The sequence below is a fragment of the Pelophylax lessonae genome (genome assembly GCF_965119305.1).
Source record: "Pelophylax lessonae genome assembly, chromosome: 12".
In the NCBI taxonomy this organism is placed as follows: Eukaryota; Metazoa; Chordata; class Amphibia; order Anura; family Ranidae; genus Pelophylax; species Pelophylax lessonae.
The window spans coordinates 57,243,201-57,259,911 of NC_138779.1; the positions used below are offsets into that span (position 1 = coordinate 57,243,201).

The window sequence follows — 16,711 nt, forward strand, 5'->3', positions numbered from 1 at the left end:
GGACAGGTCTTCTTTCAGGCACTTAGACAGACCTGCTGTTTTTTTTTTTTTTTTTTTTATCAGGTAGAGACATGAGCAAAAATTATTCTGATTTAATATCAATCTGAAGGGTAAATATTCTCACTAAACCTAAAATCCGACTAAAACACATGTGAATTGCACAACCTGACCAACATTTGTGATTCCGTTCAGCCTGTTTTGTGATCTGGCTACCTCTACCAGGGCTGTGACCTCCACAGCGGCAGCATGGCTTGATCTAGAATACACCCTCAACCAGTGAAGGAGCAGCAGCATACTGATGAGTCATCCTTCTGCTCTCTGTAAGCACATGTGCACTGCAGTAAAGACTGATGGGCTCCTAGCACTGACCCTCCTCATCTATAAGCAGTCCACCCCACCCTTGCCTCTGGCCTCAGGACACAGCTACATAGAAGTCTAGGGGGCTGTAATGTCGGATTGAGGCAATTATGAATCTGTGGAGGTGGACAGGGGGAAAAAAGGATGAATGCACTCTGTTTTGAAGTGTACTTATCCTTTAATACCGACCTCTCAAGCAGGCTGGGAATCCTTACTTTGCTTTCTCACCTTGCTAAAACCTTTAGGAGCTTACCAGAAATGGTGGGTGCCTGGTCCCCCACCCTCCAGCACTCCTGTGTCCTGTATTGCTGTACAGGTAGAAGACAGAACCACAGTGAGTGGTGGAGAATGCGGGCATGCAACACATCTGGAAGGGTCAGAAGCTGAAAGAAAGAAGTGAGAACCTGCTGATGAGCCAAGTCTACTTCTGGAAGCAACTTTTTATTTTTCACTCTAGCCATACCTACCAGTGCAAGTCCTTTTTAAAAGTTGTAACACTGGAGGTGTTATATGGGCTGGCATCCCCTTTAAAGTGATTGTAAAGAGACAAGGCTTTTTACCCTCATGCATTCTATGCATGAAGGTAAAAAACCTGTGTGCAGCAGCCCCCAGACCCCCCCCCCCCAATACTTACCTGAGCTCCCTCCCCATCCAGCGATGTCCACGAGAGCCTTACTTCTCCTGGGGCTTGCACTCCTGATTGGCTTTTGGCAGAAGCGGGAGCCATTGCTGTCAATCATAGCCAGAAAAACCAATTAGGAGACGGAGGGGGGCCATGGTTCCGTATGTGAATGGACACACGGCCGCTGATCTGAAGGGCGCCTTCTTGGGTGCCCACATTGCACGCTGCTTGCTGTGGGGGTACCCAGCAGGAGCGCCGGCGAGACCCCTGAGCTGCTCTGTGCAAAACCAACTGCACAGAGCAAGTATAACACTTTAAAAGTTCTTAACGCCCAGGGGCCGGAAAGGGCCGGCAATCATATGACCACAGTGATTGGCTGTCACAGTGGTCACATGGGACCGCCTTCTAAAGTTTATTCGGGTCTGAGACCCGTTTCCAGCAGCTCTGTCTTCATTCTGGGAGGCCACTCCTAGCACAAACATTTCCTGCCCAGCGACGCATATGTGCTGCATGTGGGCGTTCTTTTTGCTGCCACACATATAGGTTACTGGGGCATAAAGGGGTTAATGCTACAGACATGTTAAAGGCTGCTTTAAATTCAACGACTGTGTGAACTTAGCCTCAGACCTCGGTTACAAGCAGGTGTTGAAAACAGGCGGTTGCATCTTGTTTTTACCCCTTCCCGACCGCCTACAAACACCACCCCCAACAGTGAGCTGATGGAGGCGTACACACGGCAGCGTAGGCACCATGGTAAGGTTAAAAAACTTTGAAGAGTGATCTGAATGTGGATCACTCTTCAGAAAGCACTGCTAGCACAGTCAAGGCCTTATGGTGGCCAAAAAAGATAAAGTGGCAGTAAACTACAAAAAAAAGTTCAGTCTGCAAGGCAATGTGATAATGTGCTTGTATCCATCGTATACTAGCACATCATGAAACATTTACCTTAGAAAGGAGACCTCTAGTAGCCCGCTGTCACTGCTGACAGGGCTTCCATCTTCACCCGGTCTTCCTTCCTGGTTCGGGGACTCCGGCCACCTGACTGGCCGAGCTGTGATGATGTCACTCCCGCGGAGTCGCTGTTTACGGCACAGACCTCTGAAGAAACGGCACGGTATGCCTTTCCTTCAGAGTGCATGTGCCGGTCATGTCCCCGGCTGCTGCTCTGTGGAGTATCTCCTAAACATTTAAGAGATTAATTTTACATACAGATAGGCTTTATTATAAGATTACCTGTAGATAAAAAAAATAATCGCTGACACGACTTTACTACCGCTTTACTGATCTGATAGAACGATCCTTCACAGAATCAGATAATATGAGCCAATCTATTATTTATGGGAAAGACACACACTGTGTCACTGATCAATTCTGAGCTCAACCAATCAATTTCTTCAAAATTATTCTGACCATTAACAGAAAATTCAATCGTAGGAAAGTAGACCGATAGGACTGTTACCGTAGAACTTAAAGCAATACTTTTTTTTTTTTTTTTTTACTATTTCGGAGGGAGTAAGGGAAGGTTATAACCTCTGTCAGCTTTTCCATTTGCATCCCATTAGCGAGATTTCCCTTCACTTCCTGTCCCATAGCCAAACAGGAAGTGAGAGGAAATCCCTGCAAAAGGCGGGAATCCTGGTTCTTGTGACAACCCAAATTTTTCAGATTTTTTCACTTTCGCTGATAATGATAAATATGACAAATAGGGTGAAACTCCCCGACAGGGGGCACAGACAGCAATAAAACCCTGACAGGGGTTCTAATCCCTCTCCACTCTATCCAAAACTGAAAAAAGTTCTGCCTTCAGTCATACATTAAAGTAGAACTGTGGGCAAAACTTTTTTCCCCATTTTGGATAGAGCAAGGGAGGGTTATAACTTCTGTCAGATTTCTGTTTCGCCATCTTTGCCCCATTGCGGAGATTTCCCTTCACTTCCTGTCCCAGAGCCAAACAGGAAGTGAGAGGAAAATCCTACAAATTAAGGCAATTCCTTGAGGACCCCCAGATCACCAGAACTAGTGTCCTCATTGGAAGATTTCCCCTCTATTACTTTTCTGGGGACAACCCAAAATGTGGGATTTTCTTACTCTCACTTTTAATGAGGATGGTAAATACCGTATTGATCGGCGTATAGCACTTTTTCCAGCGCTCGCTGTCATTGGAAGTCCCATCTATGATATACGTCACACGTCTCGGCAGAGGAGGCGGGTCGATGACAGCGAGCGCTCGTTCTCCCTTCTCCTCGGCCCGGCACGCCCCCTTCTGCTCTCGGCGCTGCTTCTCGGCCTTTTGGGTTTTTTAATATCGGTGTATAACACGCACTATTGCTTTTTCCTCCATTTTTAGGAGGAAAAAGTGCATGTTATACGCCGATAAATACGGTAGGTCAAATAGAGAGGATGAATCTCCCTAACAGGGGCACAGAGAACAATAAAAACATGACAGGGGTTCTAATCTCTCTCCACTCTTTCCAACAATAAAAAGGTTCTGCCATTAGTTATACATTAAAGTAGAACTGTGGGTAAAACTTTTTTTCCCCATGTTAGATAGAGCAAGGGAGGGTTTTAACTTCTGTCAGATTTTTGTTTCGCCATCTTTGCCCCATTGCGGAAATTTCCCTTCACTTCCTGTCCCAGAGCCAAACAGGAAGTGAGAGGAAAATCCTACAAATTAAGGTAATTCCTTGAGGACCCCCAGATCACCAGAATTAGTGTCCCCAATGGAAGATTTCCCCTCTATTACTTTTCTGGGGACAACCATAAATGTGGGATTATCTTACTTTCAATGATAATGGTAAACAGTACAAAAAGAGAGGAGGAATCTCCCTAATGGGGCACAGACACCAATAAAAACCTGACGGTTCTATCTCTCTCCACCCTTTCCAACAATAAAAAAAGTTTTTCCTTTAGTCATACATTAAAGTAGAACTGTGAGCAAAACTTTTTTCCCCCCCATTTTGGATAGAGCAAGGGAGGGCTATAAATAACCCGTCAGATTTTTGTTTTGCCATCTGTGTCCCACTGTGGAGATTTCCCTTCACTTCCTGTCCCATAGCCAAACAGGAAGTGAAAGGAAATCCCTGCAAATGAAGGGGATTTCCTTAAAGCGGAATTCCGGGCAGAGAAACGTTTTTTTTTTTAACATACCCCCGGGACAGTCAGGGCTAGCACATTCCACAATGGATAGCCTCTGATCTGTCCCGGTTCGCACTTACCTTTTAGAAGAAATACTTACTTAGAAATTTTCTTCCACAGCGTTTCCATCTCGGTTGTGGGCAGCTGAAGCCGGCGCGGTCCTCTTCTCTGTCTTCTTCCGCGTCTTCGTGTCCCAGAATGCACTGCACCGGCCCCTCTCGTCACTTCCGGTGCGGCGCCGCATTCCTAAACAGCTTCTGGGCATGCCCAGAAGCTGTTTAGCAGGGGAATGCGGCGTCGCCCGGAAATGACGAGCGGGGCCGGTGCGGCGCATTGATTCCTGGGAGCTATGACGTTTAGCTCCCAGGAATCATTGCGAGGCAGGAAGTGACGGGGAGAGCCTCGGCGCTGGAGGAGGAAGCTGTCATAGGTGAGTATTTACGATCGTCAATTACAAGGTGAGTTTTAAAAAAAAAAAATCTAACTATCCAATTCCTTTTCAGGTTAGGCTGAACTAGCGGACGGGCACAAAAAAAAAATATCGTTTTTGTGCCCGGAACTCCGCTTTAAGGATCCCCAGGTCACCAGAACTAGTGTCCTCATTGGAAGATTTCCCCTCTATTACTTTTCTGGGTACAACCCAAAATGTGTGACTTTCTTTTACTTTCGCTTTCAATGATGATGGTAAACAGGACAAATAGAGAAGAGGAATCTCTCTAAGGGGGGCACAGATAGCAATAAAAACTGACAGGATTTCTAATCTCTCTCCACTTTATCCAACAATGAAATAAGTTCTGCTTTTAGTTAGAAGTTTAGGCCTCTTGCACACTGATGCCTAAAAATGCACTGTATATGAAATGAATATGTGGCCAGTGTGACCCCCCCCCTCCCATGGTGGACACAAGTTCTGACATTCAGTGCTGGCTGCTCAGGAATGCCGGGTGGTGGGGGCGCTGCAGACCTCCTGATGAAGGCTTTGATTGTGAATGGACCAAACTCAGGAGCTCTCCAGGGCGGGGCGACACCTCCTTCACATACATGTGATTTCTAAACACACAGAAATGTATGGAATGATACAGTGTGCGTTTTTCTGCATTTAGGCCCCACCCACACGGGTCCGCCCCCCGCCAGCATCTTCTGCTGTGTGCCAGTCTTCAGCCGTCTTCATTGGCTGGTGCCGGATGACATCACTCATCCTGACATACAGAGCCCAGGTCGGTGATGTAGGCGGAGCTACTCAGTACACATGCCGGTGAAGACCGTGACAAGTAGGTGCATCTTATGGCAAAAGAAGACAGTGCAGGTCTCCTCTACAACAAGGAGCCGCCTGTTCACTGCCTGACACCGGGACTTTACTTCCACTTTAAGCCATATTCTCCTGAGACCCTGGATGTGGAAGTTTGGTGGGACCACATACCGCACCCCATACAAAAGGGGGCGGGGCTCTGCAGTGCGCCATTCTGACGAGTCATACAGGTCAGTATACTGGTGGGGGAAGTCCGCAATGAATGATAGGACACGATTCCTAGTTCCAGTCCTATTTAGGGGATTGGGTCACAGCCAGCCCCCTGGCCCACTTGGCAGCCATTGCCTGGCTTTCAAGGAACTCCAATGCTGAGCGAGTTGGGATAGTCCATCCCAACTGAGACTCTGCTAGTCTGAAGCCCATCGGCCGGATCTGAACAACGCCTCTCAAGAACTACAAGTCCCAGCAGAGGGAACTACCAGGGAATTCTTCCTCCTGCATACACATGTTCTGCCCGGAGGAGGCAGTCCTCAGCCTCTATTTCCATCCAGCTACTGGAGAACTACAAGTCCCAGCAGAGGGAATCACCAGGGAATTCTGCCTCCTGCATACACATGTTCTGCCTGGAGAAGACAGTCCTCGGCCTCTATTTCCATCCAGCTACTGGAGAACTACAAGTTCCAGCAGAGGGGACTACCAGGGAGTTCTACCTACTGCATACACATGTTCTGCCCGGAGGAGGCGGTCCTCGGCCCCTATATCAATCCAACTACTGGAGAGCTACAAGTCCCAGCAAAGGAAACTACCAAGGCATGCTGGGAATCTTACCTTCACCACAGCTAGGAAATGCCACCGCCCCTTTCTGTTTTGGAGAATGACCCCCACTATACGGATAGAACGGGTTACCAATCCCGCTGGAGGACCACAGACTGACACCCACTATAACGCGGCAGGTCCCACACTCACGGTTCTGGGCGCAATGCTGTGTGGCACCCTGATAATCATCAAGTTGCCAGCTTTTTTGGCAACCGATTTCTAGCTTGGCCTAGGAACTCTGTGCAACCAACGGGGAACTGGAAAGTCGGACATGCTGCAAACTGTAGTCCCCTGAGAGCTGGAGGACCACCACATGCCTACAACTAGACTACACTTACCCCTGGCAGCAAGGCATGCTGGGAATTCCTCATCACACCAGCTGGAGAATGAGCCTCACCTCCCCCCTGCAGAAATGTGTAGCTATCGCAGCACCCCCCCCCCCCCCAGTGGTCACCCGCTGTACTGCAGGGGGAGATGGCTACCACAGCATCCCTAATGGTCATCCTGTGTACTGCAGCAAAGTGTGGCTACCATGGTCCTTCCACTATTGGCCAATCTCTGTACTGCAGTGGGGGATGGCTTCCACAGCGCCCCCTATACTCTGCAGTGAGACTATCACAGTACCCCTTGTGGTCACCCTTGGTATTGCAGTAGGGTGTTACCACAGCGCTCGTTAAGTGTGAGACTAATACAGCACTCCTAGTGACTACCCTCTCTATTGCAGTGGGGTGTGGTTACTACAGCACTCCTAGTGACCACCCTTTGCAGTGCAACAGGGTGAGGCTACTATAGCAATCCTAGTGACCACCCCCTGTATTACAGTGAGGTGAGGCTACTACGGCACTCCTAGTGACCACCCTCAGTATTACAGTGAGGTGTGGCTACTACGGCACTCCTAGTGACCACCCTCAGTATTACAGTGAGGTGAGGCTACTATAGCACTCCTAGTGACCACCCTCAGTATTACAGTGTGGTGTGGCTACTACGGCACTCCTAGTGACCACCCTCAGTATTAAAGTGAGGTGAGGCTACTACGGCACTCCTAGTGACCACCCTCTGTATTACAGTGAGGTGTGGCTACTGCGGCACTCCTAGTGACCACCCTCAGTCTTACAGTGAGGTGTGGCTACTACGGCACTCCTAGTGACCACCCCCTGTATTACAGTGAGGTGAGGCTACTACGGCACTCCTAGTGACCACCCTCAGTATTACAGTGAGGTGAGGCTACTACGGCACTCCTAGTGACCACCCTCAGTATTACAGTGAGGTGAGGCTACTACGGCACTCCTAGTGACCACCCTCAGTATTACAGTGTGGTGTGGCTACTACGGCACTCCTAGTCACCACCCTCAGTATTACAGTGAGGTGAGGCTACTACGGCACTCCTAGTGACCACCCTCAGTATTACAGTGAGGTGAGGCTACTACGGCACTCCTAGTGACCACCCTCAGTATTACAGTGAGGTGAGGCTACTACGGCACTCCTAGTGACCACCCTCAGTATTACAGTGAGGTGAGGCTACTACGGCACTCCTAGTGACCACCCTCAGTATTACAGTGAGGTGAGGCTACTACGGCACTCCTAGTGACCACCCTCAGTATTACAGTGAGGTGAGGCTACTACGGCACTCCTAGTGACCACCCTCAGTATTACAGTGAGGTGAGGCTACTGCGGCACTCCTAGTGACCACCCTCAGTATTACAGTGAGGTGAGGCTACTACGGCACTCCTAGTGACCACCCTCAGTATTACAGTGAGGTGAGGCTACTACGGCACTCCTAGTGACCACCCTCAGTATTACAGTGAGGTGAGGCTCCTACCGCACTCCTAGTGACCACCCTCAGTATTACAGTGAGGCGTGGCTACTACGGCACGCCTAGTGACCACCCTCAGCATTACAGTGAGGTGTGGCTACTATGGCACGCCTAGTGACCACCCTCAGTATTACAGTGAGGTGAGGCTACTATAGCACTCCTAGTGACCACCCTCAGTATTACAGTGTGGTGTGGCTACTACGGCACTCCTAGTGACCACCCTCAGTATTAAAGTGAGGTGAGGCTACTACGGCACTCCTAGTGACCACCCTCTGTATTACAGTGAGGTGTGGCTACTGCGGCACTCCTAGTGACCACCCTCAGTCTTACAGTGAGGTGTGGCTACTACGGCACTCCTAGTGACCACCCCCTGTATTACAGTGAGGTGAGGCTACTACGGCACTCCTAGTGACCACCCTCAGTATTACAGTGAGGTGAGGCTACTACGGCACTCCTAGTGACCACCCTCAGTATTACAGTGAGGTGAGGCTACTACGGCACTCCTAGTGACCACCCTCAGTATTACAGTGTGGTGTGGCTACTACGGCACTCCTAGTGACCACCCTCAGTATTACAGTGTGGTGTGGCTACTACGGCACTCCTAGTCACCACCCTCAGTATTACAGTGAGGTGAGGCTACTACGGCACTCCTAGTGACCACCCTCAGTATTACAGTGAGGTGAGGCTACTACGGCACTCCTAGTGACCACCCTCAGTATTACAGTGAGGTGAGGCTACTACGGCACTCCTAGTGACCACCCTCAGTATTACAGTGAGGTGAGGCTACTACGGCACTCCTAGTGACCACCCTCAGTATTACAGTGAGGTGAGGCTACTACGGCACTCCTAGTGACCACCCTCAGTATTACAGTGAGGTGAGGCTACTGCGGCACTCCTAGTGACCACCCTCAGTATTACAGTGAGGTGAGGCTACTACGGCACTCCTAGTGACCACCCTCAGTATTACAGTGAGGTGAGGCTCCTACCGCACTCCTAGTGACCACCCTCAGTATTACAGTGAGGCGTGGCTACTACGGCACGCCTAGTGACCACCCTCAGCATTACAGTGAGGTGTGGCTACTACGGCACTCCTAGTGACCACCCTCAGTATTACAGTGAGGTGAGGCTCCTACTGCACTCCTAGTGACCACCCTCAGTATTACAGTGAGGCGTGGCTACTACGGCACGCCTAGTGACCACCCTCAGCATTACAGTGAGGTGTGGCTACTACGGCACGCCTAGTGACCACCCTCAGTATTACAGTGAGGTGTGGCTACTATGGCACTCCTAGTGACCACCCTCAGTATTACAGTGAGGTGTGGCTACTATGGCATGCCTAGTGACCACCCTCAGTATTACAGTGAGGTGTGGCTACTATGGCACTCCTAGTGACCACCCTCTACTGCAACTTGGTGCGGTACCACACACCCCTTAGTGATTACCCTCTGGACTGCAGCAGGGTGGGACAACTGCAGTGCCCCCCTAGCGGCCATTCTAGATATTGAAGCCGGGTGTGCTTTACACAACATCCCCTAGCAGCCATCCTCTGTAGTGCAGCAAGGTGGGGATTCCACAGTCCCTAGTGGCCATCCTTTATGCTTCACAAGGATATGAACACCACAGCGCCCCATGGTGACAATCCAGTGTAATGCAGAAGGTGTGGCTAACACAGCACTCCCCCTGGGGGCCATGCTCTGTACTGCAGCACGACCATTGTATTAAATGTTGTAGGGTGCTTACCACCACATTGATCCCCCCCCTATTGTTCAAAATGCTGCACATCCAATCATCTACCAATTGCTGCGGAATTACAAGTTCTAACGGCAACCTACCAGGGCATCTACATCTGGACAGACAGGCTGGCTCTGAGTCACAGAAAGGCGTGGGGTGCAGGGATGATCTCTAACCCTACCTATATAGCATATGGCTGCCCCACATGCAACATTCTTTAGTATGGCAGCCACTAATACTTGCCTTCAGATCTTGGCTCCCCTTGGGAACTACAAGTCCCAGCTGACCATGCCGCAAAGCGTCACCCCCAGCAATAGGAGCGCCATCAATGCAATCCCAATGCGGGTAGCTGTGTGGAACTACAAGCCCCAGCTGACCATACCATGAGGTGCCCCCCAGAAGTAGAAAGACACCAATTTAATCTCATTGTGGTCAGCCAGCTGTGAGGAACTGTAAGTCCCAGCAGCTCCCCCTACTGAGACATGCTGGGGTTTGCAGTGCCCCTGTGATGTAGGAGAAGGGGTGGGGAGATCTCCCCATATTAGGGGTTCAGGGTTGGGGGATGTGTCCTCAGGAGCGCCCCCCAGTGTCCGCCCTGTGTACTGCACCAGGCCCGGCTGCTCACCTTTCTGGATCCGGAGCTGGGCGGCGGAGGCCTTCTTGCTGGTGCCTTTGGTGCCGCCGGCGGATTCCTCCTCCTTCTTCTGCTGCTTCAAGGAGAACAGTTTGATCATCGTGCTGGATTCCCCCCGCGGGTCTCTCCGGCTCTCTCCCTGTACAGAGGGGGCAGCTCCTTCTCCTCCCGGCCTCCCTCCGTCCCTGTCCTCCCGGCTCCTACGCGTACAGCCGGCGCTCCCCCGATCCCTCTGTGCGTGGCGGCGGCGGCGACTCAGCCCGGCAGCGGAAACACTCGGCTCTCTGCGGGCGCCCCAGCCACTCCGCCGCTACTGCGCAGCTTCGGAAACGCTCGTCAAACTCCGGAACCGGTAGTGCTGACGCTCGGGGAGGATCGGAAACCTTCGGGAAAAGCCTTCGGAGGGTTGGTTTCGGAAACATCCGGAAACGCGCTCGGCAATCTTCGCGACCCTCGGAATGAAATCGGAAACATTCGGCCGAAGTTCCGGACTGGCTTCGGGAGAGCTCTTTGAATCGGAAGCATAGGGGAAGGGGGTTCGGAGGTGTTCGCAGAGGCTTCGGCTATCTTCAGAAAGCTCCTGAAGTTCAGTTCTGACTGCCTAAAGTTGTTTATGTCTATCTACACACACACATATATATATATATATATATATATATATATATATATATATATATATATATATATTATCTGTGTGACTAAATTTAAGTGGGGTACACACTATAAGAAAATCAGGGGAACAATCATCCGATTTTCCTCGTTTTATAGCAAACTGGAACTGATAGAGGAAAATTCGTAAGAAAAATCTCGTACGACAAAGTCTTTTTTTTGGTGTTTATTGTTTCTGATCATGCGCAGACTTTCTTTTCTGATTTTTCTTGTACATAAATCGTACAAAAACGGCACATATTAAACTAAAATCGAGAAACATTTTGGAGTTTGTCCCTTCAAGAATTTTCATACGAACATTCGGAATCGGCTGAAGAAAGTTGTGTTCACGCTATATGAAAATCGTACGAAAATTTTTTGGGATGAAAATGTTCGCCCGATTTTCTTATAGTGTGTACGAGCCTTTAGATAGAATTGCAGCACTTTATTTATTTTAAAATTTTTGGAAAAAAAAGAAACCTAGAAAAATGATGGCAGAAAAAGACCAAGTAGTCCATTAACCACTTGCCGACCGCCCTCAGTATATTTACTGCGGCAGTCAGCCCCTCCTGGGCAAAGTGACGTAGGACTACGTCGCTCGCCCAGGAGCCTGCAGGGGGTGAGCGCACGCCGCCGGAGGCGTGCTCCTGCCCCCGCTCGTTCCTGCACATTCCCGCGCGTGTGACCGACGGACCCGATGTCCGCCGGTCACTCGCGATCTCCAGCTGGAGAGGGAGAAAGGCAAGCGGCTGATGTAAACAAAGCCGTCTGTCATTCTTCCCTGATGTAACAGCAGAGATCATACGATCCTGCTATGTAGGATCATATGTCTCTGTGGTTACATCAAAAGCCACACCCCTTTACAGTTAGAAACATGCCCCTAGGGACACACTTAACCCCTTGATCACTAATAAAATTAACCCCTTCCCTGCCAGTGTCATTTTTACAGTAACAGTGCATATGTATAGCGCTGATTACTGTAGTAATGTCACTGGTACCCCCAAAAGTGTCAAAAATGTCAGTCAAGGGTCCGATCTGTTCACCGCAATGTTGCAGTCCCGCAAAAAAAAAAAAATCGCAGATCGCCGCCATTACTCATTAAAAAAAAAAACACCAAAAATGACAGAAATCTTTCCCTTAGTTAGTAAACGCAATAACTTTTGCGCAAACCAATCAAAATACGCTTATTGCGATTTTTTTTACATAGGTAAAAACATAGGTAGCAGAAAACAAATTGGCCTAAAATGTTAAAAAAAATTGATTTTTACATTTATTTGGGGGGATTTCATATAAAAAAATGGGAAAAATATTGTTATTTTTTCAAAATTGTCGCTCTTTTTTTGTTTATAGCGCAAAAAGTAAAAATCGCACAGGTGATCAAATACCACCAAAAGAAAGCTCTGTTTGTGGGAAAAAAAGGACGTCAAATTAATTTGGGTACAGCGTCGCACAACCACGCAATTGTCCGTTAAAGTCACGCAGTGCCGAATCGCAAAATAGCCCCTGGTCTTTGAGCAGCCAAATCCTCCGGAGCTTAAGTGGTTAAGGCTGGCCATACACTATACAATTTTCTTGTTCAACTTTCTTTTAGATTTACCAAAACCATGTAATATAGGGTCAAACCTAAACACTTTCAATTTGTATGCAATCAGGCAGGCCCTTGCACTACATAGTTAAAGGTAAATCTAAAGGAAATTGAATAAGAAAATTGTATAGTGTATGGCCAGCCTAAGTCTGCCCGTGTTTTTTCTTTTCTGTTTTTTTTTTTGGGGGGGGGGGGGGCAGGGTTTTTTTTGTAGTATTTATTTTTCATTAACTTTGTCTCACTATAGATCTATGTGTGTCCCAAGCATGTGTGGTGGACTACCACAATATGTACAGTAAACCCCCCTCTATTGCGGGGGGTTACGTTCCGGACCCACCCGCGAAAAGTGAAAATCCGCTTAATAAAAAACCCTATTAAAATACACTGTAGGCATGTTTTTTTTACTGTCACTGTACTTTTAAAAGCATTGTAAGGTCTTTAAACACACTTTTAAAACAAAAGAAACTCATTTAAACATATAAAAGATACTGAGAGACAGAGCAAGAGCTATGGAAAACACAAAAATATTTAATTTTCAATGATTTATATAGTAAAATAACATTACAGAAAAAAACACAATATACCGGGACCGCAAAAACTGAACCGCGATGGAGCGGGGGTTTACTGTATATATGCATGTTTATCATTCTTGTTGAAACTGCTAGTGTTCCCCTTTAAGGCTGCTTTCAGAAGGGGATCAGCCTCTCACAGGAAGTGAAGGAACTGGATTGTGGGAGATGTAGTTCTGTACTGTAAGGCAGACTGTTACGTGGATGGCGGGAGGGACTAAATTCCCAGGGAGCCACAGGAGAGAGAAAGAGGATCATGAGAGAGCTGATATACCTCCCTGCTGGGCCGAGCGCGCGCTCTCTTGATTTCGGGACTCGTGGAGGACAGATCGGTCAGAGGTGCCGGAGGACACTGTTGGTGTTGGAGGCCAGAGTGTGCGACCTAAGGAGAGCGGAGCCCGTCCTCAGCGGTGCAGATACTGGTAGTCACAGAATGGTGATACATCCAGTGGAGCTGAGTGCAGAGCAGGTGAAGCTGAACTGACTGACCGGAACAGCGAGAGCTGAACATCCCCAGTGACGCAAGAGCATGGGGAAATACATCGCCTGGGCGGCCGCAGGATCACAAGTGGCCACTGTTGTGTGAGAAAGTGCCTGGTGACATCCTAAATAGCAAGTATAAACATCCATTATACACTGACTGCAGATAGGATTTCATGTACATCATTACTTTGGGATTACAAATATCACGCTCCAACTGCCGGCAAAGATTCTGCAAGGCCTTGCTAGGCCAGGAACTTTAGTACATACTGTCTTAAAGGGGACCTGCTAGTACACTGTTAGATCCTGATTAAGTGCAGTTGAGATATTGTTAGCTCTGACTGAGAAGAGGTTCAGCCAGTGTTCAAGGTTAATATACTGTATATATATTACAATAGCTTTGACAGTTAGAGCTGATAATACAGTCAGTTAACATTATTCATTGAATATAACACTCTGTTTGTTGAGCATTTATCTCCACAGTGTCGGTCTCTTGAGCCTTATTGTGATTTGTGGGATTTAACTGATTGACACTGCTACATTTGTTATTACTGAATCATATTTGTTATCCATAAGTTTTATTGATTTGTCTTTCCAAGTAAAACAACAAAATTCATATTTTCATTTGTGTCAATGTGTTCCTTAAAAGTGCATACACTCTAAAATTACCAGGTGTGCCAGTGGGGTGGGGCTTGCTACTGGGGTTGAAAGAGTGTGGGACCCGTTATACTTAAGCGGCTCCTGCGGGGGTAGCGCTACACATGTTTGAAGCCATTTACTTTTGACCATGTCACTACCTCTGCTGGTAGTTTATTAACGTCATCTGTGACGAAACGTCGTCAGGGCAACGGCGTACTGACGTCATCTGACTGCGACCCACGAGTGCGGACGAGCGGAGCCGTCCGGCCGGCGGCAACCTCCATTGCTCACCCATTCCTGGTCTTTGTAAGTTTTTTTGCTTTTATGGAATAAAATGCTTTTATGGTTTTACGCTATGGGAGCCCTTTCTTTCTTCTTATGGTGGTGATATCCTATATTGCTGAAACTTCTGAGACCCAGTTACCTACACCTCTGGTCGGATCCCCTGGTTATTCGTAAACACACAGGCTTGGATTCAATTTGGGGTCGGTCTTTGGCTACTTGGTTTACCCTACAGGCTTGATACAACTTCATATGTGGTAAGAGGCAACTCTCACAGGTGTGAAATTGCTGGCTCCTGAGTGGTACACTGGATTTGTTTAGTGCACTTTGGCTAATCTATATCCATCCAGGGTAAGAGGCGAATTCAGCTGGTGGTGGTTCAGCACGATTACCTTTTTTTCAACGTTTTCTTCACTGTGTCATTATTTTTTCTGTTTGGTAAGAGGCCACTCCAACCGATACACATTAATCACTTAAGGCGTCAACCTTAACCTCTCTGGTAGGGGTTATTCACCCTAAGTTCCCTATATTTTTGCATGATTTATTTATTTCATTTATTGTGGTGGAGGTCATATCACATCACAATATTCATTTACCCACACCTATGGTGATAGTCACAATCAATTTGTTTGTTGGGTTTTACGCTATTGCGGTACTTTTTTTTTTGCTTTTTATGATCCCATGTCCACTGAGTTGATCGATCATAGAAGCTTGGATCTACTGTCAAGGTGACAAGTTTCCACGCAGCGAGACTGCCTTTTCCTTACCTTCATCTGGTAAGCACATACCCTTAAGGGAGCTTGGTCCTGGAATCTATCAATAATATTATTTTGGACTTTTATGGACTTTACATCTCCATCTAATATATTTAGCGCGACTTATATGTATAATAGTTTATTCCACGCATCAACTACCCTTTCAGTAAAATTAATACTTTCTAAAATTAGTGTAGCACCCTCCTAGACAGGTGCTAGGTAAAGCATTTGTTTTGCTCCGTCTGCTTATTAGGGGAGCCGGATCTTTTAGTTAGGTCTGCTCTCTGTGCTCAGTGTGCATTCATCTGTCCCCACTGCATCCAATAGGGAGGCCTGTTGGACAGTGGAGGAAACCTGGCCAATGATGCACAGGCTTTTGTGTGGGAGTTTAAGTGGGAGAGCACCACCGCAGTGCATTCTGGGATTGACCATAAAAGCCGAGAGCACATGAGGCAGGGTGTCTTTGGCGGGAAGCAGAGTCCCAGGAGGAGGGTGACGGCTGTCTCTCCTCCTGTATGCTGAGGAAAGTGGTCACAGGCAGTCGGCCTAGTGAGCCAGGTGTGGGGCTGAGCCATTGAGGTCCTGGAGAAGCTGACAGTGGAGCTGAAGGCAGAGATACCTGGGAAAAACAGTGTTTGTGAGTAGCAGGGGGCTTGCCAAGGGTTCTGCCCAGAAAGGGGACCACTCCAGTGAGGTCAGTGGACAGAAGGTCAGCGCACACAGTCAGTGAGAAAGGGGGTGCCAAGTAGAACCCTGAAGAGTAATTCACCAAGTAGTTTTCCTTTCAAGTTCTTCACTTCAGTGGCAGAGTGAAGCAGCGGCCTTGTCGCATTCAACCTAGATAGAAGTCCTCAAGTTTGTGCATAAGATTGCTAAAGTTGGAGTATCCCACTGATCCCTTCTTCCATCCCATCATAAAATAAAAACAACAAAAACCAAATTCCCTGGACTGTTTACTGACTGAGCCAAGGATCTAAAGTACTAAGAATTCACAAGTTGTTGCTATGGGTAACCCAGGGGAATCCGCTTTAAGCAGCTCCCATGAAAGTAGTGCTACATTAGTTTTGAACTTTCCATCTGTTAATTTGAGGTCATGTCCCCATATTCATATTAATACTACCCTCCTGAACCTTATTCACTCCCCTGATGAATTTAAAGATTAAAGGTTTCAAACATGTCTCCCCTTTCCCTTTTTCCTCCAGACTGTACTGGGCGGCACAGTGGTGTAGTGGCTTTCACCTAGCAGCAAGAGGGTCACTGGTTTGAATCCCAACCACGACACTACCTGCCTGGAGTTTGCATGTTCTCCCTATGCCTGCGTGGGTTTCCTCTGGGTACTCCGGTTTCCTCCCACACTCCAAAGACATGCTGGTAGATTAATTGAATCCTGTATAAAAAA

At 48.0% G+C, this 16,711-nt stretch overlaps 1 protein-coding gene across 1 annotated transcript in view; it reads right to left on the reverse strand.

The window, feature by feature from the left end:
• UBE2M (ubiquitin conjugating enzyme E2 M) overlaps positions 1-10,701 on the reverse strand; it is a 32,758-nt gene extending 22,057 nt beyond the window's left edge. Inside the window, exon 1 of the mRNA XM_082274456.1 lies at positions 10,346-10,701. Coding sequence (XP_082130582.1) covers positions 10,346-10,454 — 109 coding nt within the window. The 5' untranslated portion in view covers positions 10,455-10,701. The remainder of the gene's footprint in view (positions 1-10,345) is intronic.
• Positions 10,702-16,711: the final 6,010 nt, after the last annotated feature.